Source organism: Arachis duranensis, chromosome 3 (genome assembly GCF_000817695.3).
Source record: "Arachis duranensis cultivar V14167 chromosome 3, aradu.V14167.gnm2.J7QH, whole genome shotgun sequence".
Lineage (NCBI taxonomy): Eukaryota > Viridiplantae > Streptophyta > Magnoliopsida > Fabales > Fabaceae > Arachis > Arachis duranensis.
In genome coordinates this window covers 27,414,916-27,435,663 of record NC_029774.3, presented here as the reverse complement: position 1 = coordinate 27,435,663, position 20,748 = coordinate 27,414,916, and the positions used below count along the sequence as shown (strand labels likewise).

Below are 20,748 nucleotides of genomic sequence, written 5' to 3'. Positions count from 1 at the left end.
TAATTATACTCTAACACAAAGAATAAAAACTTTCAATTACCTGTAATTCACGAGTCCATAAAAGGTGGTACCTTTCAAGTGATTTTAACAATCATATTAGTGATCGTCCAAGAGATATAAGGATTAAGAAAAATAATAGCATATCTTTAAGTTGAATCATTTAGAGTGTATTCATTACGGATTTGAGAAAAATTTATCATATTCAAACATTCATCAGTTATTTTATGTTTTCCAAAGTGAAGTTCACGTAGGTAGTACTCTTTATATGGCACGGAAATTGCGGTTGATAACCGATTGACAACACACACACACTTATTTTATGTTTTCCAAAGTGAAGTTCACGTAGGTAGCACTCTTTAGTCTTTATAAATGACTTTTCCAATTGGCACGGAAATTGCGGTTGATAACCGATTGACAACACACACACACATGTATATATGCGCAAGTAGGATTTTTCTTTTCAATAATTAAAATAAATATATATTTTATTTACTAAAATATATAATTTTTAGTACTTTTACTAAAATGCACGTTAACTTTTATCTTATTTACCGTGTAAATAAAATAAAAATACACGTATCTCATTTACACTATAAATGAGATAAAATACAAAATGAAATACGTGTATATTTTGTTTACAGTATAAACAAAATACGTATATTTTTATTTCTTTTACACTAGAACGAGATATGTGAATATTCATGATGTCTACAGTGTAAACAAGATATGTACAATCTTTTGTATTCTTCACAAATATTTCACTTTTTCTCCTATACTCTTTTTCTTCTAAAAAATAAGCCAAAATGTCTAGTAGTAGTGGTTATCTAGTTGTAATTGTGTATCCTAATTGCCATATGAAAAATAGTGATACTGGAGTGATATTTGAGTGTGAGAATCTCATTTTATTGCGTATTTGACGCGTAGGTTCTTTTCCTGAGTTGAAAAGTCTGATATTGAATAGCGTCGGTGGTAGCGGGAGAAAAGAGATCAGAAAGGTGGGGTATAGGTTTCCAGTACCGATGGAAAACAGAGTTTTTTGATTTCATCTATTTTTCCTCCATGGCGACGAGCATGTGCGCTTGATGTTTGATATCTATAGATGAATCATAGCGGAGCAAGTGATGGAGCTTTTTGTGGATGTTGGTTATGTCGGTGGCGGTGGATCTGGCCAGTCGGACTTTGTGCAGGATGACCCACCTCTCACACCGAAACTACTACTTGTTGCTAGTCCAGTGAAAGACATGGACGTTGATGGTGAGGACTCTGACAAGGAGTATGTTGCAGATAGCAACGAGAGTGGTTCTTTTGAAGATGATGAGGAGGTGGAGTTTGTAACAGAGACTCCGGTTGAGGCATCACGTCGGTATCTTCTGCCTGTCTTGTACCTAATTCCGGCCTTGTCATCTGTACCTAGTCACTATCATACATTGGATCTAGACGCGATACAAGAGAAAAATCCATTTTCTAACATGGGTGAAGATTATTACAACTTGGACGGTGGTGTAGAGTTTTGGGTTGGGCACATATTCAAAAACAGAGATGCAATAATGCAGGGTGTGAAGAATTACAACATTCATAGAAGTGCTGAGTACCGAGTCATGGAGTCGGATAGATAAAAGTATCATGTGCATTAGCAAAAATCTTAAGCAGGCTGTCCTTGGTATCTCCATCTTGCTCTCCGACAGAATCTCGGATATTAGTAAGTTCAAGCTTAATTGTGTTCTATATTATCATTTATCATTGTTATGCTTGTTGTACATCTCAACCACGGTTGTTCTATTTCTTTAGGGAGGTGCATAAGGTTGGAAGAGTGTACACATGTTTAGCACCCACCGTGTCTCAAGACCACTGACAGTTGGACAGCAGTCTCATCTACGGTGCCATCCTCCAGTTCATACAATCCTCGCCATCCATCAGTATATCTGTCCTACAAAGTACAGTTAGGCAAAGCTATCACTTCAAACCCTCATATAGAAAGGTCTGGATAGCAAAGCAAAAGGTTATTGCCCATATATATGGTGATTTGGAGGAGTCATACAATAAGGTACCGAGGTTGCTGCAAGCACTGTGGAGTTGTTGTCCCGAAACGATATGTGAGATCAAGGATGTACCGTACTATGAAGGGCACCTTCTGGTGCGTAATTGCAGCATGTTTGATAAGGTAGTTTGGGCCCTTCCTTGCCTATGTGGAGACTTTCAAGCATTGAAAAGCCGTTCATCTCCGTCAATGGCACATATCTGTATGGCAAATATGGTGGTGTTTTGCTTATTGCAGTGGCACAAGACGTTAACAGCAATATCCTTTCTATATAGCCTTTGCAATTGTTGAGTCAGAGACCACGAAGTCCTGGTCTTTCTTCCTTATCAATCTGAGGCGACACTTGACTCCACAACAAGGCCTGTTGATTATTTCTGATAGATCCCAGGCAATCAAGGCTGCACTGAGAGTTGACGATAGTGGGTGGCAGCCTCATAGAGTGTTTCCTGCGAGGCCTAACTCTATCTCTCCGGGGTACTGCAGCTCCTTCGCACTCTCTAACACCTCTCTCTCTCTCTCTCTCTCTCTCTGTAAGCCTCCGGGTGTCTGGCCAAACCTCTCTATCCTGCCGACGATGGTGAGGGACATCCTGGAGAAAGTGTAGGATGTCCTTCTACTGGCTGGAAGTAGGCTGCACGTCTCTCGATAAGTCCAACAGCTTGGGGTCATCAAGCACATTCTTCCGAAACAAGTGTCTAACACGGCAAGCCTGCCGATACCAATCCCAGTACTCCCGCATTGGTCAATAGTTTGTGCACGGCTCAATGGGTATCCAGTGTCCCTCCTCAAACTGACCCCTCCACTGATCGTACCACTCACAAAGTTTGGTAGGCCACCAGACGTTCTCGCCCCGCCTGTGGTAGTCAGGAACCTATCAACATTGACCGGGTCCCCTGGCACTGGCTGCTCGCCATTAAACTGATGCTTATTCTGGTCAACATGGTAAAACTCAACTATGTTGAAGTAGACGAAGGGAGCAACAGACATCCATGTCCCCCACTCCGCCTCGTCCTATAGCTATAGCGGGTAGATGTCCTGCAGTACAAAGTCATCGTAAGGAGTCCACAGGAACTACAATGGGCGTTGTGAAATAATCATCAGTGATAAGGGCTAAGAAAGTTTGAGTAATTTATGCAACTGTGACCAAATAAAAGGGTAACTCGCTTATCTCATCCCACAGTAATTGATCCAATGTCCAACGCCATCACAGGACTCTCTACTCGTGCTAGCCCCTGCTCTTCTGTATCTTATCTATCAACCTGTAGACATTTGCAAGAATAACCACTATTCAATTAATTGCACATCATATTGAATTACGTAAATAAAGAATAATAAGACCGTAGTGAACAGTTACCCCGTAGCCATGGAGTACATGTAAACCTGTCACTCAAGTGGACACTATTGAGAAAATATGTGGTATATCCAAGATACTAGCAGAGGAGTGCACCCTGTGATATCTATGGAGCGGTGTGCTACAGAGCATAGGGAATGGTACACCCATACTAGCACTGCAGATCCCCAAAACAGAAAACGACACCTCTAAAAATCATCTAGTAGTGGGAGCCACCGGAGATGGACTTATTATTTGACTTATCAGTCATCAGATAACTCCCAATCATCAACAGTGTGTAGCACCTCGCGTACTGTCGGAGAGTGGCTGGATCATCTGTATCGAATATCTATCGGAGTCGATCCCAAAGCCATGCCAGCTTGAGAGAGAAAGACTACTTCCTATATGCACCCTGCCGCTGGATTGCAGGAGGCCTGGCACCGAGTAGCCGCTCTACCAACTCCCAAGTCTTGGTCCCATATCACGTGTAGAAATCACAGAAGTACTCACTCACTAGCTTTCTATTAGTGCGTAGCCCGAGGTGGTATGCGCCGTCTTGGAGGGTGATAGTGCACTCACCTCATGGAAAGCGAAAAGTGTGGGTCTCAAGATGCCAATACTCCACAAATGCTGTGATCAGAAAGTTATCAAATATGAAATCTTTGAGTGGCACGACGTCGCCGAAGCCAGCCTCCCTCAGGTAGGGGATAATGGCATCTGGTGGTGGAAATGTGTGACTCACTCTTTTAGAAAGAAGTAGAGGAGGACTCTGATGAACAATAAAAAAATCCGAATAAAAAATGTGTAAATCTATCAAGCTATAAAAATTTTAGAGTAAAAAATTAATTTGAATTATAAGTATTTAAATAAAAATATTTAGTTAAATAATTAATAACAACATTCATTTTTCATCTCTTTCATAATTTACATTAAGTAAAAATATATACTTAAATAACTAACAACAAATAAATATTTAATAACAAAATTAAAATAAACTACTTACTTAAATATTTAATAACTAGAAAAATAAATATCTTGTTACTTAATTAAATTAACTAAAAAATATTTAATTAAATAATTATTAACTAAGTTAATAAACATATGCTTAATAATTTAGTTTAAAAAAAATCTAAATAAATATTTAACTAACAAGTTCATTTTAAAGTATGCCTAAAATCATACACTATCATTTAAACGATTGCTAACAATATATTTATTCATCCAACATGTATTGCATACTATTTTTATAAAATTAAAGTACCCTAAGTATGGCTATATACGTATGTTTTAACATAAACATAAAACAAAAAACAACACAAACCTCAAAGTCGATTGCTCCTGTAATGTGTTATGTCGCATTTAGTTAGTTAATATCCGCATCGTGTGCATCGGCGCGCGCCATAATCTCGTATAAACGTGATATGATCACATTGTTTTGTCCCTTATTTTTTTTACAGTATAAATGAGATAAAAAATAAAATGCATTTTAATAAAAATGCTATAAATTACATATTTTAATAAATAAAATATTTATTTTATTTATTTAAAAAAATCCCAAGCAAGCAATGACGGGAGAGTAATTTTTCACTATATTGATTTAATATAAAAAAATTTATTAGATAAAAATAAATAAATAAATATAATAGAGAATAAGAATTTTGTATCTTATGAAAGATAATAAAATCCCTCCCAACCCATTTAATTCATCAATTTTATACAAGAGATTATAGAGTTGAAATGTACCTCAACAATATTAGTAAAAAATATTTTATAAAAGATTTTTTTCAATATATTTATATAATATTTTTTTCATAAAATTTTATTATGACATTTTCAATGAATATTCTAAAAATATTTATTAACAAAACTTTTTGTATAAAATAAAAATGTACAGTTTCAACTTTCAAGGGCTTTCAGAAATTAAAATATTCCTTTCAAAAGTCTCAGCTGCTTATGCCTAATGGGCAACGCTCATCAATAAAGACTTTTCCAACATCCATTATTCTATTTTGCCCACGGAGTTGACTGCACACCAAATTTAATAATTTATGTTTAACTACTCCTTTAATTCTTTATTTTTTATATTTGTCAATTTAGTTTAAATTTTTCTCTAATAATTTTTTAATTTAATTTTCATGAAATAATAATGTCAAAATTTTTTACATGTATCTAATTACATATTATACCAAATAAAAATAATTTTTTTCTTTTATAATCACTACTTAAATAGTTATACAAAACAAGAATATGATTATAGAAAATTATATGAGTGGATGTCCGTTATAGCTTACAATGTTAGTAATTAAAATAAAAAAATTTTATGTAAAATTTCCTATTGAAGTACTCATTATACTATGAATTATTTGTAAACACGTTAAAATTATTTTATTGTTATATCTTCATTAATTAAATTTTTTGACAATATGTATTCAATTACGTATTGTACCAAATAAAAATATATTTTTTCTTTTATAATCACTACTTAAATAGTTATAGGAAACAAGAATATGATTATAAAACAAATTATATGATTGGATGTCGTTATAGTTTACAATGTTAGTAATTAAATTTAAATTTTTTTATGTAAAATTTCTTCTTGATGTGCTCATTATACTATGAATTATTTGTAAACATGTTAAAATTATTTTATAGTTATATCTTCATTAATTAAATTTTTTGACAATATTACTTTTTCAATTATTCTTAAATTTAAATTTTTTTAATAGTTATATTTTCAATAAAAATATCGCATAAAGAATTACGGAAGAATCACCGCTTAATACATTTCTTTTTCTTTTCAGGAGCTAATATTTCTCTATTTAGTTAATGACCTATAACTCAAATGCCAGTCTCTTCATACTTATTTAGAAGTAGCGAGTTCAAATCTCACTCTCTTTGGTATAAAAAAAAAAAAAAACACTTCTCGGTTTAAACTTAAAACCAAGAGAAGTAAGATGTGATACCATACGGTATACATTAATGTCTTGACCTTAAGAGTTACATAACTTTTTGTCTATTGGATATACATTACAATATTCCAAACATAATTTTAAAGTGACTCTCTTTATGACCAAATTCTATATGATCTTATCCCCGTACATGAAATTTAGAGCTGAATTTTTCAATAACCTTAGTCCTTATGAATAATAACCGATGCAAATCAAAGAATGGCAACCTATAATGTATTTTTTCTATACTCCCTCATATTCTCCTTCTCCGCCATGGTCATTAGTCTAACAACCATCACTCCAAATCCATCAATTTATTACAACGAGACACTGATTTCCGCAGCTAGAATTTTCGAAGCTGGATTCCACAGCTTTGGAAATTCACAGAACCTATACTTCTGTATATGGTACATGAATATTTCACCTAGAACAATTGTGTGGGTAGCAAACAGAGACACCCCCGTGAATACCTCTGAAGCAACGTTCAAAGTCAGCAATGGAGGAAATCCAGTTCTAATTGATGGATCAGGGACCGTAATTTGGTCTTCCAATGCAACAGAAACCGCAGCGGATCCTGTTCTGTTGCTGTTAGACACAGGGAACATGGTTGTAAGGAAAGGAAATAGTAGCAGCGGGAATATTTTGTGGCAGAGTTTTGATTACCCCGGCGACACGCTACTCCCGGGGATGGTGCTTCGCGTTAATCGAGTCACCGGAGTATACAATTCTTTGAGGTCTTGGAAGAATTCAGGTGATCCTGGAAGTGGTGAATTTTTGTACCATTTAGATGGTCGTGGTTTTCCACAACTAGTTATTGGAAAAGGTTCATCAACATGGTTGTATAGGATAGGTTCTTGGACCGGGTTTTTCTTCAGTGGAGTTCCTTGGGAAACACTCTACAGGTACTTCAATTTTTCCTTTGTACTAAATGATCAAGAAGTTCACTTCGGATATGAGCCAAGAAACGCTTCAATTGTTTCTAGATACATGATAACACCTCTGGGAACCGTGCAACGGTTTCTGTGGTCTTCTGAGACGAAAACGTGGCAGCTTTTTCTTGCTGGTCCACAGGACCAGTGTGACAATTATGGTTTGTGTGGCGAAAATTCAGAGTGCAATGTTAGTAACTCTCCACAATGTGATTGCCTTGATGGTTTTGTGTTAAAGTCTGCTGGGAATTTGAATGGCGGGTGTGTTAGGAAGGTGGATCTGGATTGTGATGAGAGAGATGGGTTTGTGCAGTACAAAGGAGTGAAGTTGCCGGATACTTCTTCGTCGTGGTTCGATGAGAGCATGAACTTGCAGGAATGTGAGGAGAAGTGCTTGAAAAACTGCAGCTGCACAGCGTATGCAAGTTTAGATGTTAGAAATGGCGGAAGTGGATGCATCATTTGGTTTAATGGCCTCGTGGACATGAGGTCAGAATCTGAAGGGCAAGATATTTTCATTAGAGTGGCTGCTTCAGAATTAGGTATAAATATCCTATTATATTTTTTTTCCTTGCATCTATATTTTATTTCTTTCCTAGTAGCATGGTACTTAATGACCATTTTATCACAATAACATGGACTAAATTTTCATAATGGTCCCTCAAATTCACGACTTTCACTGACTTAGTCTTTTAAATTCTAATTACACTGTAGTAGTTTTTGAGATTAAGTTCTGAGCACCATAGTTTCAATCAGATTGATTGTTTAACTGTAATTCTATAAATCAGTATTATATATGCATACCAAACAGGTTCTAACTCTCAAACTGGTCATCTAATAAACTATGATGATGTATGAATTGGTCTCGACATTTATGCTGGGTTGGTTGTGTTCTTAATTATCCTTCACAGCTAACGAAATTTAATTTTAGATGGACCCAGAAGTCAGGCAGATTTAGATGACAAATTGACTAAGTCTAATATTTATTGTTTCCCGCATGAAATACCCAACTATATTGACCGAATCTTGTTCTGCCATCAGAAGATGCATGAACATAATGATTGAAACTTCTAGACTGTCATAAGAATAATGCATGTTTAAGATTGTAAGCATAATTCAGTTTAATCCTTAACTTCTTAAAATGTTTAAGTTAATCCCTGGAAGTTACACTTCATGATTTAATTTAATCTCCCCTAAATGATTGAAGAGAGACTAAATGTAGTCTAGGGGACTAAATTGAGTTACAAAATATAATATAATCTTAGCACTAAATTAAGCATGCTAAAAAGTTAGGGACTGAACTAAGTCATAATTACAATTCCAAGGATTAACAATATGATCAATATTGCAAGTAGAAAATAGAAACATAAAAAAATGATAAGAACATATCCCTGTGTTCTACTGAAACTTGCTAGTAACAGTTCTATTAACATGTAAGGAAATTCAAGGAGTAAAGCAAACAAGAAAAAGCTAGCAGGGATTTTGGTAGGAAGTGGAATAATCATATTGGGGATCCTAATTGCTGGATATGTCATCTATGTAAGGAGAAAGAAACATGAGAAGCCAGGTAAGTTTTGAAATAATTTTAGTTTTACCTCTTTTATAGATGACATTGTCCTTAGTAAGTCTTGTACCATTTTCAGGTGAAGACACAGGGATTAACCAGGTGAATCAGGTTCAGAAATATGAGAAGGAAGACATTGAATTACCCACATTTGATTTTTCAAACATAGCTAATGCAACTGATCACTTCTCTCCCAGTAACATATTAGGGGAAGGTGGATATGGACCTGTTTATAAGGTGACAAGATTTTAGCATCTTTGTAATGATAAATCCATATGCAGAGTCCAAAATTCTAACATCATAAGATAACGATCAACAGGGTGTGCTAGCAAATGGGCGAGAGGTAGCTGTGAAGCGGCTCTCATTGAAATCTGGACAGGGACCCCAGGAATTCAAAAATGAGGTTACCTTGATTGCCAATCTTCAGCATAGAAATCTTGTGAAACTTCTTGGTTGTTGCATTGACAATGATGAGAGAATCCTAATCTATGAATACATGCCAAACAGAAGTTTGGACCATTTCATTTTTGGTTTGACCTTCTATCCTCTCTGCATTTGTAATTAGCTGTTAAACCTTACCATGAATATAAAGGTTTCATGATAAACTATTAAATGGAAAATTTAATGTCAGATCAAACTGGAAGCAAAGTTTTGCGTTGGAATATGCGTTTGCATATTATAAGTGGAATTGCTAGAGGTCTTCTTTATCTTCATCAAGATTCAAGACTAAGAATTATTCACAGAGATCTAAAGACCAGTAACATTCTCCTTGACAGTAACATGAATCCCAAAATATCAGATTTTGGATTAGCAAGGGTTTTTGGAGGTGATCGTGTAGAGGCCAACACAATAAGAGTAGTAGGAACTCAGTAAGAATGCTAAAATTGGATTCAATTACTATATTATAAATTCACAATATTTAATTTCTCATTATCTTTATTTTGTTTTCCTTTTATGTTGCAGTGGTTATATGCCTCCTGAGTATGCAGTTTATGGATCTTATTCAGTTAAGTCTGATGTCTTTAGCTTCGGTGTTATTGTGCTAGAGATGCTTAGTGGGAGAAAGAACAGAGAATTTTTTGAAGAGCAACATCATCATAACCTTCTTGGACATGTAAGCCTAAAGTGAACATTTTGTCACAACTTTCTACTTTCTCTGATGCATTATATAAGTCATTTTAGTTATTAGCATACTACTTAAAAGAATTTAAAAGTAACAATTGATTGATATTGCTTGTAAGGTTACAATTTTTTAATAACTCATTTATAGTTATATTATGTTTAACATTGTGCAGATGTTAAAATGAAAAATATTTAAGAAATATTATATTGGAATGCAAAAACGATAGTATGTTGACATGTACAGAGTGTCACACTATTTAACATCATATTTCTCTTATTCTCAAATGTATTTCAGGCATGGAGATTGTGGAGTGAGGGTAGGCCATTGGAACTTATGGATAGCTTTATGAGAGATTCAGTTATTATATCAGAAGTGATAAGGTGCATTCAAATAGGGCTATTGTGTGTGCAAGAGAGGCCAGATGATAGGCCGGACATGTCTTCTGTTGTTCTAATGTTGAATGGTGAGAGAGCATTGCCTAATCCAAGGCAACCAGGGTTTTATCCACATGAAGTGGGTTCTTCAACAAGCAAACATGAACTCTCTTCCACTAATGAAATTTCCATTTCATTGATAGAGGCAAGATAGAAGATATCTGAAAAATTGAGTATTGAAATAGAAAAATATTGAGTGCCAATATTTTTTATTAATCTCAGCCAATATTTTGAGTCAATATCTTATTTTTATATTATTAAAATGTGTGTGTAAAAGGATGAGCCATTTATATTTTAAAAAGGGCTAATTTTTTAGGATATTATAAAGTGAATGATATAATACGGAGATATTATGTAAATTTAGTGTAATGCTTCGATATGAAAATAGGTCAATGTTGAAATAAATAGTCACTTATAATTTGAAGAAATGATAAAAATATCATAAAACATGACTAACGATTTGAGAAAGGACAAAATTTTGTCTTCACTAAATTCAGAAGTCACGATTTATATTTGGAATCTCTAACATAAAGAAATCGTTAGTGCCGATTTCTTTTATTGAGAATTTTATTTTTTATTTTTAAACGTTAGTAACGATTAATGCATTTTCTTTTAAAGAGAGTTTGTGAATGTAATTTTTTGTGAGTGTCCAAATGTAATTTCTTGTGAGTGTCCAAATTTTCTTCTCTTCTCCTCTTATTTCTACTCTTCTCGTTTCTCTTTCTTTTTTTTGTTGTTTCATTCTTTTTTCTTTTTTTTTCTTATTCTAAGTTGTATGTTCATTTTTTGAATCACTATAATATTTACTTTATTTGTTTTATTTATTAAAAGAGAATTTTGATTTTTTTTAATCAAGAAATGGATAATAATATTAGTTTAAATTTTTTTTATAATGATCAAATTTTATCAGAAACACCTGAAGTTGTTATTTCTCTATACGTAATAATCCATTTATATTTATTGTTTATTTTACAGTATTGTTCGAAGAGTTTAAGAGTTTTATTTATTAAAATATAGATCCTCATATACCAAACGTTGAGTGATAGCGGCTATTTGTTGAGACATGGCTTTGTTTTGAGCCAAAATAGCATCCAAGGCATCCAACTCTATAACACCTTTCTTCACGGTTCTCTTTGAGGAGTATAAGTATTGATTATTAGTCACCATCTCTATCAAATCCAAGGTCTCATCAGTGGTCTTCATATGTAAGGAACCTCCTACAGAGTTTTCCAGAGGGAGTCTAGAAGTCGGAGTGATACCATCATAGAAAATCTGTAATTGCACTCAATCTGCAAATATATCCGGAGGACACTTCCATATCATAGCCTTGTATCTCTCCCAAATTTCATAGAGAGATTCTCCTTCAAATTGGTTGAATGTCAATCCTCAGCCAAGTCAACCTCTAAGGCGAAAAAATTTGGTTAAAAAACGTACTAACTAAATCCGCTCAGGTTGCTATACTCTCCTTAGGTTGTGTCTCAAGTGACTGACTAGCTTGGTCCCTAATAGAAAAAGGGAATAACATCAACTGGTAAATCTCAGCAGAAACCCCATTGGTCTTAACTGTATCACATATCCTCAGAAAATTGGATATGAAAAGATTAGGATCCTCTTGTGGGCTTCCACTGAACTAACAATTTTGTCGAACCAGAGATATGAGTTGAGACTTCAACTCAAAGTTGTTTGCATGTACAGTTAGGGGTACAATACTTTCCACACAACTCCTGGAGTTGGGATTAGTATAAGACTCCAGAGTTTTTTTAGCAAGTGGGGCGTTGTTGGGGTTATTGACCACAAGATTTTTAGTATTTTCAGCCATACTAAATTTAGTTTTCTCTTTAGACTCGTCCCCAAAGATCTCGTGAACTTCTTGAGCTCTAGCTTGTTTCCTTTGCTTTTGAAGAGTTCTTTCAATTTCAGCGTTGTGCATAAGAGGTTCTTTATCCTTATTCCTTTGCATAAATAAATAAAACAAAAAAAAGTAAAATTTTTAACATCATAGTGAAAAAAATCCCAGTAAAATACACGAAAAATAAAAGAAAAAGAACTAAATTAAATTAAGCAAAAGAGACGAAAAGTTAAAAGAAAATAAGACTAAAAGAAACGAAAATTAAAAGGTAATAAAAATGACAAACTAAAATAATGTAAAATAAAATAGAATAAAATAACAACTAAATAAAAATCAAACAAATAAAAAGGTCTAATATATAGGTAACAAATCAACTGGTAGTTGTTAGTCATAGTTAATTTCTGGCAACGGTGCAAAAAACTCGATCGTGAAAATTCACAATCCACAACTTAACGGCAAATGCACCAGGTCGTACCAAGTAATAAACTCAAGTAAAGTATAAATCTCATGAGGATTAATGAAATAAGCAAGTAATGATTGATTAGCTATTCTAGTTAGACAAATTGAAATGAGAGTTTTGAATATCAATAACATAGAAGACAATAAAGTAACAAAGCAAATAATGAACGGTTTAGAAAACGATATGAGATTGGAGTTAAAGTCTTGGAGATGTTTAAATGTCCGGATTAATATTCAATGTCAACTACCTTGATCATGCAATGATTATGTTTATAGCAAACCTCAAGTGATTAAATTCCTATTCCTAGGCAATCAAATCTCCTCTAATATAACTGACCGTCAATAACTTGATCACTCAATTATATCAGAAAGTTAAATCCAATTTCTGATTTATAAGCCACACAACCCTAAGATCCCAAAACAGAATGCATTTATATGTCATGTACCACATTAATTCCAAATAATTAGAAGTTACGAGAAATTAATTTCAAGCTGTAATTCTAATGATATAACTTTTCCAAGACTCAAATATAATTCAAGTAGAATATTAGAGTTATTTCCCAATAATCACTAATCCCTAGGATGAAGAATAAAACCAATCCTTAAACAATAATCAAAGCGATAATCCAGGATAGAAGAACAAATATTTATTAATCCATTCAAGTAAACAGAGCTCCTGACCTTAACAATGGAAGTTTAGTTGTTCATGGTGTAGAAAACCCTAGCAAAGAAAAAGCGTAAAAAGTGTGAAATGAAAATTAAGAGAAGAGAGATCCCCGCATGGATGGATCTCAATCCTATTTATAGTCCTAATTAAAATAGATTTAAAATTTAAATAAAACCCTAAAAAATCTTTTCTAATAGTCTTGTGATTTGCAAAAATCAAATCTCCAAAAGTCTTGTTGATTTTTTGCAATGTGTGGTCCCCATCCTATTTAGTATGCACTCGGCGCCAAACGCCAGATTCTGGGCGTTTGACGCCACCCAGGCAGTGGACCTTGAACGCAAAAGAGTGGTCTCGGCGCTAAACGCATATGAGTGGGCATTTAACGCCAGGCATCAAAAACTCGGGCACAAAATACGAGGCTTTCAACACTAAATGCCGAGTCGTGGCGTTTAGTGCCACCTATGCAGAGGAGAATTGCTTCCTCTAGGCTCTTTTGGTTGTGCGTACGCATGACACATGCATATGCACAATCTCCCTTCTTGCTCCAGTGATGCATACGCATGGATGATGCGCACACATGGTTCTCTTTTGCTTTTTAATGCCTTTTTCACCAATTATTCACCAGAATACTACCTGAAATCAATTGAAAGCCACAAAACTCAAAGTGGTATCTAATGGGACTAATCCACTAAAATCCTCTAACAAATCAACAGAAAGACTATATAAATCACATAAAAAAACAAATAATGCTCACGCATCAATAAATCAAACATAGCTCCTAACCTTCAACAATGGAGTTTTAGTTACTCATGATAATGAAGAAAATAAAACAAAAGAAGAGGATGAAGGTATGAGATCTTGAATTGGGATTCGAAGATCCTCCCCCTTGTTCTATCAACCTACATTTACTTATTTATAATTCTAAATCCTATCCTGACTTTTAAACTTAAAATTAAACAAATCTTATCTTGAAAATAAGATGGATAACAATAATTTAAATCTAAACTAACTCTAAAACAATAATTCAAATTCAAATTAAACTAACACCTAATATTTCTAGGGAAGTTTTACATTCACTAATCACTTAAAATCTTGGACATTTTTTATTCGGAATGAGTAAAGGAGAGTTAAATGTTCTTGGCACCGAGCTTCAAGCATCCAAGCCTGATGTTGATGTTCGATTTTTCCTCATGGAATCTCCCACGCCCAGTTTCATTAAGCTCAAGCCCGTCATCCCCTGGTTTCCATCATCCACACCTAGTTTCTTAATCCAACACCCGGCGTGAGTGTCTTTTATCTTCACGCAAACCCAGTGTCATGTTCTTCATGCCCGGCACCATGCATGCATTTCCAGAGACATCCTTCACTGCATCATTGAAGCCCAGCACCACTTTTCATGTTTTGGGTGCCGAGCATCATGCTTTTTGCACTAATTTTTGCGACCAAAAGATGATGATCATGCGCAGTTCGTACTAAACGTCCACTATAGATATATGTATATCATTCTGAAGCTCTGGATGTTAGCTTTCTAACACCACTAAAATTGTCTTATTTGGTCCTTATAGTTCAAGTTATGATCACTTTAATATGAAAAGGTCAGGATTGACAATATTAGCAAATTACTCTTTAGTTATAAATTTTCTTGAAAATATAACCTGAATCCACAATAATTCTAAAACAACTCCAAATTTATGATTAGTTATGAAAACTTCATTTAAAACATAAGAAACATAAAAAAAAGTTTAATTTAAATGATAAGAAATTACTAAAAAGATATATAAAAATCACTAAAGATACCCAAGCATCAGACTGTTAACTCTGGAATGGCTAGTTTGGTGGTTGAGGTCGGCTTGGATGTAGTTACTGACATTATGGCCCTATACGACCTCTTTCTGGCAGAGTTCCTGTTGCCTCTACCTGCGAAACCACCCGAATTGCAATTAAGATAATACCACGAGATTGATTAGGGTTTTCGGTTACCTTTTTCCCCTTATCTTTGATATTATTATTTGTATTTGAAGGTTGGCTAAGTTCTGATGTGTTTCTCCGCTGTCTGTCAATATATTTGTCCAAAAGGCCTTGACATGATAACTTTTTAATAATGTCCTTTATTATAATGCAACCGTTTGTGGTGTGTCCATATTTTTTTTTGTGAAAATTATAGTATTTAGACTTGTCCACATATCGATGATCTTGATAAGTTCCTGCTTTGTTTGGGGTTTAATTAGTTTGTAGTGTAAGATGTCTTTGATAATGCCTCCCTTTTGGTGTTGAACGAGTGTATGTGTCAAACTTTGGGGTTAATTAGTTTGAACGACTTTCGATCCTCCTTATTGTTCTGATATTTGTTACGTTTGTTTTCTTCTCAGCCAGCAAGGATAGGTCTTTCTACTCTCTGGATTTATTGAATCTCTTCTATTTCAATTTGATTTGTTGCTTTCTCTCGAAACTCGGTTAGTGTTTTTGGTTTTATCACTGCTATGGTCTCTTGGAATTTTCCAAGGCAGATCCCACTCTTCAGCGCATGTAGGTGGACATTTGGGTTGAGGTTCGATATCTCCAAGGCCACCTTAGCGTCATATAGTCTTTAAGTCTTTCATGTTACCCTTACTTTATGGTGTTGAGAAAGTGCATGTGAGTCATATACATAAATCTTTGAGGCTACAAAGTTGTTGACAAATAGGTCGGCCAACTCATTGAAAATTGATATAAAACCTGTAGGTAAATCAAAAAACCAAATCAAGACAGCACCATCTAAAAAGGTGAAAAATGTACAACAAAGTATTAGATCGGATACACCATTCATGAACATCATCGAATAAAATTGTGACGTGGATATTGGGGTCACCAATTCCCTCGTATGGTTTCAATGTTATAAGTAGAGTGAAGTTTCTAGATATTTGAAAACTCAATTTCTTGTGAAAAATGATTGCTTCTTTTTGTTGACGACTTTGGGGTGGCTACTACTGCGGTCTTGACTTCCGAGGTGTGCTTATCTCCATTGTTACCATTATCAGGATTCTTTTAGTCCTCTTCATCGCTTCGGCCATTTTGCTTTGATTTTACAACTTAGTCATCTTCTGAAACTCTGTTTGTAATGATTTATTGATAGCCAACAATTTGGTTTCGATGGGAGAAAGAGGAGGTGGCTTTTATTCTTCTACCATCAATTAAAGACTTACAACAAAGAGGTACAGACGAGCAGAAGAAGTAATGTATATAATTCGTTCTGTCCAAGATTGAACTCATCTTCGCCTGAGATGGATGAGATATATGTCTGCTCTATGAGAATGGACAGTGACAGACACTTATAAAAATATTTCGATACTCAAGTAAGTAAAAATAAAAAATGAGTATAATATTATTTAAAATAAATTTTGTATTTTTTTTCTAAAGTTTCATATTTAAAAAGTTGCTATATTATAGAACGATTTTTGTTGACGGAGGATTTTGGTAACCGCCTTAAACGGGTTTGAAGTGGTTTTGTTATAGCTAATATTTCATGCTGCCGAAGTGATAAAATTCACCAACTCATTCGAAGATTATGAATTATGCATCATCATTCTAATTTTTCTAGTTTTGGACAAAAACTCTAGATATTTTTCCTTTTCATTAGTCTTAATTTTAAGTGATAGAAGTCTACTATATTCTATTAAACTTCATTCTACCCAACTGCAGTACCACAAGCCACCAAAGTTATATTCTCATATTTTCATGGTATTTTCAATTGATAGCAATTTTAAATTGTAAGGTGCCATCTGGGGGGAACTATCTAGACAAAATTTGGCCACTAAATAATTAAGCAACTCACATATCACGTATGCGATGCCGTCAGCACTTACGAAAGTTGACAAGCAATTCAATAAAATAAAAAAGTAAGCAACTAGCGTATCCGATGCAAACAGCGGTTCGGCACTGTCCGCACTGAGAGGCAACGTAACTCATGAGTCAAAACATTGGAGAAAACTATTAATATGCAAATCACCATGCAATCACTATTCATACCAACTTTTCTCCAAATTTTATTCTTTTCCTTTTATAACTCGAAGCTGAATATCTTAGGAAGTACATTAACGAACCACGCTCTCCTTCGTCTCCGTTTCCCGTTAGAATCCAGCTCCAAACATGTCTCCAACAAAGACCCACGTCCTCGCATACCCCTTCCCATCTTCTGGTCACTTAATACCCCTCTTAGACCTGTGCAAGGCCTTAGTCTCTCGTGGCATAAACGTCACCGTTTTGGTTACTCCGCCGAACCAACCCTTAGTCCCATCCAATTACTCCCCACTTCTCCAAACACTCGTCCTCCCGAACCTTCAATTCCCAAATCCGAACCAAAACAGGCTCGTAGCAATGGTCACCTCCATGCGCCAAAACCACTACCCGATCCTCCTCGACTGGGCCATGACTCATCCTTTACCCCCCAAAGCCATCATCTCAGACTTCTTCCTCGGCTGGACCCACTACCTCGCCCGTGACCTCCATGTGCCACGCCTTGTGTTCTCTCCTTCTGGCGCCTTCGCACTTTCCGTCTCTTTCTCCCTTTGGCGCGATCTTCCCCAAATCGAAAACAACGACGTCGTTTCGTTCCCGAAACTGCCGAATTCCCCAATTTACCCCTCGTGGCAGCTCACATACCATTTCAGGGAGAGCAAGAGAGGAGAATTTGAATGGGAATTTCACAGGGAAAACATGCTCCTGAATCTAGAAACATGGGGCATCGTTTTCAACACTTTCACCGAATTGGAGCGCATTTACCTCGACCATGTGAAGAAGGAGCTAGACCATGAGAGGGTCTGGGCCGTAGGTCCAGTTCTTCCTAATCCGGAAGACGGTTCGATCGGATCGGAATGCCGCGGGTATGTCTGCTTCGGGAGCCGTACGGTTCTTACGAGTGAGCAGATGGAGGTGCTGACGCAAGCATTGGAACTCAGCGGCGTCCGTTTCATATTGTCCGTGAAGGATCTTGACACGCGACACGTGGAACGGGACCACCGTAACGTTCTAAGTGGACTCGCGAATCGGGTGGGGAAGAGTGGGTTCATCATCCAGGGATGGGCCCCGCAGATGGTAATACTGAGTCACCGTGCCGTGGGCTCGTTCTTGAGTCACTGCGGGTGGAACTCGACGCTGGAAGGAGTGATCTCCGGTGTTGTGATGCTGACTTGGCCGATGGGTGCGGACCAGTACACTAATGCGAAACTGTTGGTGGACCAGTTGGGCGTGGCGGTTCGAGCGGCGGAGGGGACGGAGAATGTTCCGGAACCGAGCGAGCTGGCGAGGAAGATAAAGTGGTCGTTGGAGAGAACTACGAAGGAGAGGGTAAGGGCTGAGGAGCTGAGAGGTAAGGCTTTGGGTGCGATCAATAAGGATGGGAGCTCTCAGGAACAGTTGGATAAGCTGGTGGAAAAGCTAAGTGAGATCAGGGTTGTTCAAGCGTGATGGGTAGAAATTAGAAAAATTATATATATATATATATATATTGGTGAACAAATTTACTACATTATGTTTGTTAAATTTCACTTTTTGATAATATAAAAGTCTAATGTAAGAAGTCATCCTAAAATTGGATTAGAGGTTGATTATGTAAGCAAATCGAATATAAATCCTACTGTATTGCTAACGATTACTTTTCTCCTATATAAAAAAAAATAGTATAGAGAGTCAATATATATAATTACAATGTGTACAAATTTAAGAATATAATAATAAATAGTGGAATAAATTGTTAATGACTTAAATGTAATCATTGCACGTACAATGTTTTTTTTTTCTTTTTACCTAAATGATTTGTAACTAACTTGTGTTTGATTTTTAATATTAAATTAAGTAATTTTTAAAAAAAATCAATTAATTTTGTTTTGGCCTATTAACTTGATGTGCTATTTAATATTGAATATAAAACTTATTTTTTGTTTCTTTAGAGTTAAAATTTGATCATACTAAAAAAACACAAAACAAAAATTATATTAAGCTTAAAACAAAGAACAAATATTTGGCTTATTATATTTTAATTTTTTTATACTAAAATTATTTTTAACATAATCAAACTTTAACTCAAAAAAAAATACACAAAAAACAAGCTTTATATTTTCAGACCTTAAAACGGTTCACATTCAACATTAAATAACACATCAAGTTAATAGGCCAACATAAAATTATTTAATTTTTTATTTAAAAAAATTACTTAATTTAATATTAAACGTCAAACACAAGTAAACTACAAATCATTTTTTTTGGCGACTAACTACAAATCATTTAGGTAAAAAGAAAAAATACCAAACATTACATGCGTATATAAATTATAAAACCACAACCTACCAGACATCTCATTTTTTAACCAAAAATATTATTTTAAATGGATATATTAATTAATAGACTTTTTTTTACCTAATATCAACCCCGTTAAAGTAAGGTGAGTAGAATGAATTATAGCTCCAAATATAGACTAATTTTTTTAGTTATGAAAATTTAAAATGTGTTATGCTTAATTATAGAAAAATGGTGTGTTTTTTATGGATATAAAAATAATTTTTTTTAATTGGAATTAGTTTTGTTTTGAAAACAAAACTTAGAATTTAATTTGTGGTAATAGAAAAATCAGAACCTTAAATTTGTGTGAGTTGAAATATTTTTTTAAAGGATAAGTAAATTAATAAGTCAGTTTTATCAAAAAAAAATTATAAACCACAAATCTAATCCTTAAATTTGTATTTTTTTAAAAAAAATTTAAACCACAAATTTAACCTTCATATTTATAATATCATATCCAAAAAAAATTACATTAAGTATTCATGTTATCGAAAAACAGCACTTGAATCACAATACTAAAAATAAAAAGCGCCAAATATAAGCCAATTTACAAAGACCTACATCTTAAATTATAATTTAAGTATTAGACAACAACAACAACAACAACAACAACAACAATAACAACAACAACAACAACAACAAAGCCTTGTCCCACTAAGTGGGGTCGGTTACATGAATCAAACGACGCCATTGTGCTCTGTCATGTATCATGTCTACAGAGAGACCGTTTACATGTAGATCTCGTTTGACCACCTCATGGATGGTCTTCTTAGGTCTTCCTCTGCCTTTCGCCCTTTGTCCATCTTCCATCTCATCCACCCTCCTGACTGGATGTTCTATCGGTCTTCTTCTCACATGTCCAAACCACCTGAGACGCGATTCAACCATCTTTTCCACAATGGGTGCTACTCCAACTCTCTCCCTTATATCTTCATTCCTTATTTTATCCAATCGCGTATGACCACTCATCCATCTCAACATCTTCATCTCTGCCACACTCAACTTATGTTCGTGCTCCCCTTTAGCCGCCCAACACTCCGTACCATACAGCATAGCCGGTCTTATAGCGGTGCGATAGAATTTACCTTTAAGTTT

General features: G+C 34.9%; 2 protein-coding genes across 2 annotated transcripts; both read left to right on the top strand.

Annotated features, from left to right (window-relative positions):
• Positions 1-6,457: 6,457 nt before the first annotated feature.
• Positions 6,458-10,605, top strand: LOC107478325 (G-type lectin S-receptor-like serine/threonine-protein kinase At4g27290). The gene is made up of 7 exons (XM_016098465.3): positions 6,458-7,787; positions 8,684-8,812; positions 8,889-9,046; positions 9,129-9,339; positions 9,441-9,678; positions 9,773-9,923; positions 10,227-10,605. Exons 1-7 carry the CDS (start codon positions 6,536-6,538, stop codon positions 10,518-10,520), a joined length of 2,433 nt encoding a protein of 810 aa, XP_015953951.1. The 5' UTR covers positions 6,458-6,535; the 3' UTR covers positions 10,521-10,605.
• A 6,685-nt stretch (positions 10,606-17,290) lies between these two features.
• Positions 17,291-19,113, top strand: LOC107478327 (flavonol 3-O-glucosyltransferase UGT89B1). Its single transcript, XM_016098467.3, has one exon. It carries the CDS (start codon positions 17,467-17,469, stop codon positions 18,781-18,783), a length of 1,317 nt encoding a protein of 438 aa, XP_015953953.1. The 5' UTR covers positions 17,291-17,466; the 3' UTR covers positions 18,784-19,113.
• Positions 19,114-20,748: the final 1,635 nt, after the last annotated feature.

What these genes read in the sequence shown, in the direction of transcription:
- LOC107478325 (XM_016098465.3), top strand. Translation starts at nt 6,536, where the DNA reads ATGGCAACCTATAATGTATTTTTTCTATACTCCCTCATATTCTCCTTC. An exon ending in AGTGGCTGCTTCAGAATTAG is followed by an intron (nt 7,788 to 8,683) that starts GTATAAATATCC and finishes TTAACATGTAAG; the next exon opens with GAAATTCAAGGAGTAAAGCA. An exon ending in ATAAGAGTAGTAGGAACTCA is followed by an intron (nt 9,679 to 9,772) that starts GTAAGAATGCTA and finishes TTTATGTTGCAG; the next exon opens with TGGTTATATGCCTCCTGAGT.
- LOC107478327 (XM_016098467.3), top strand. Translation starts at nt 17,467, where the DNA reads ATGTCTCCAACAAAGACCCACGTCCTCGCATACCCCTTCCCATCTTCT.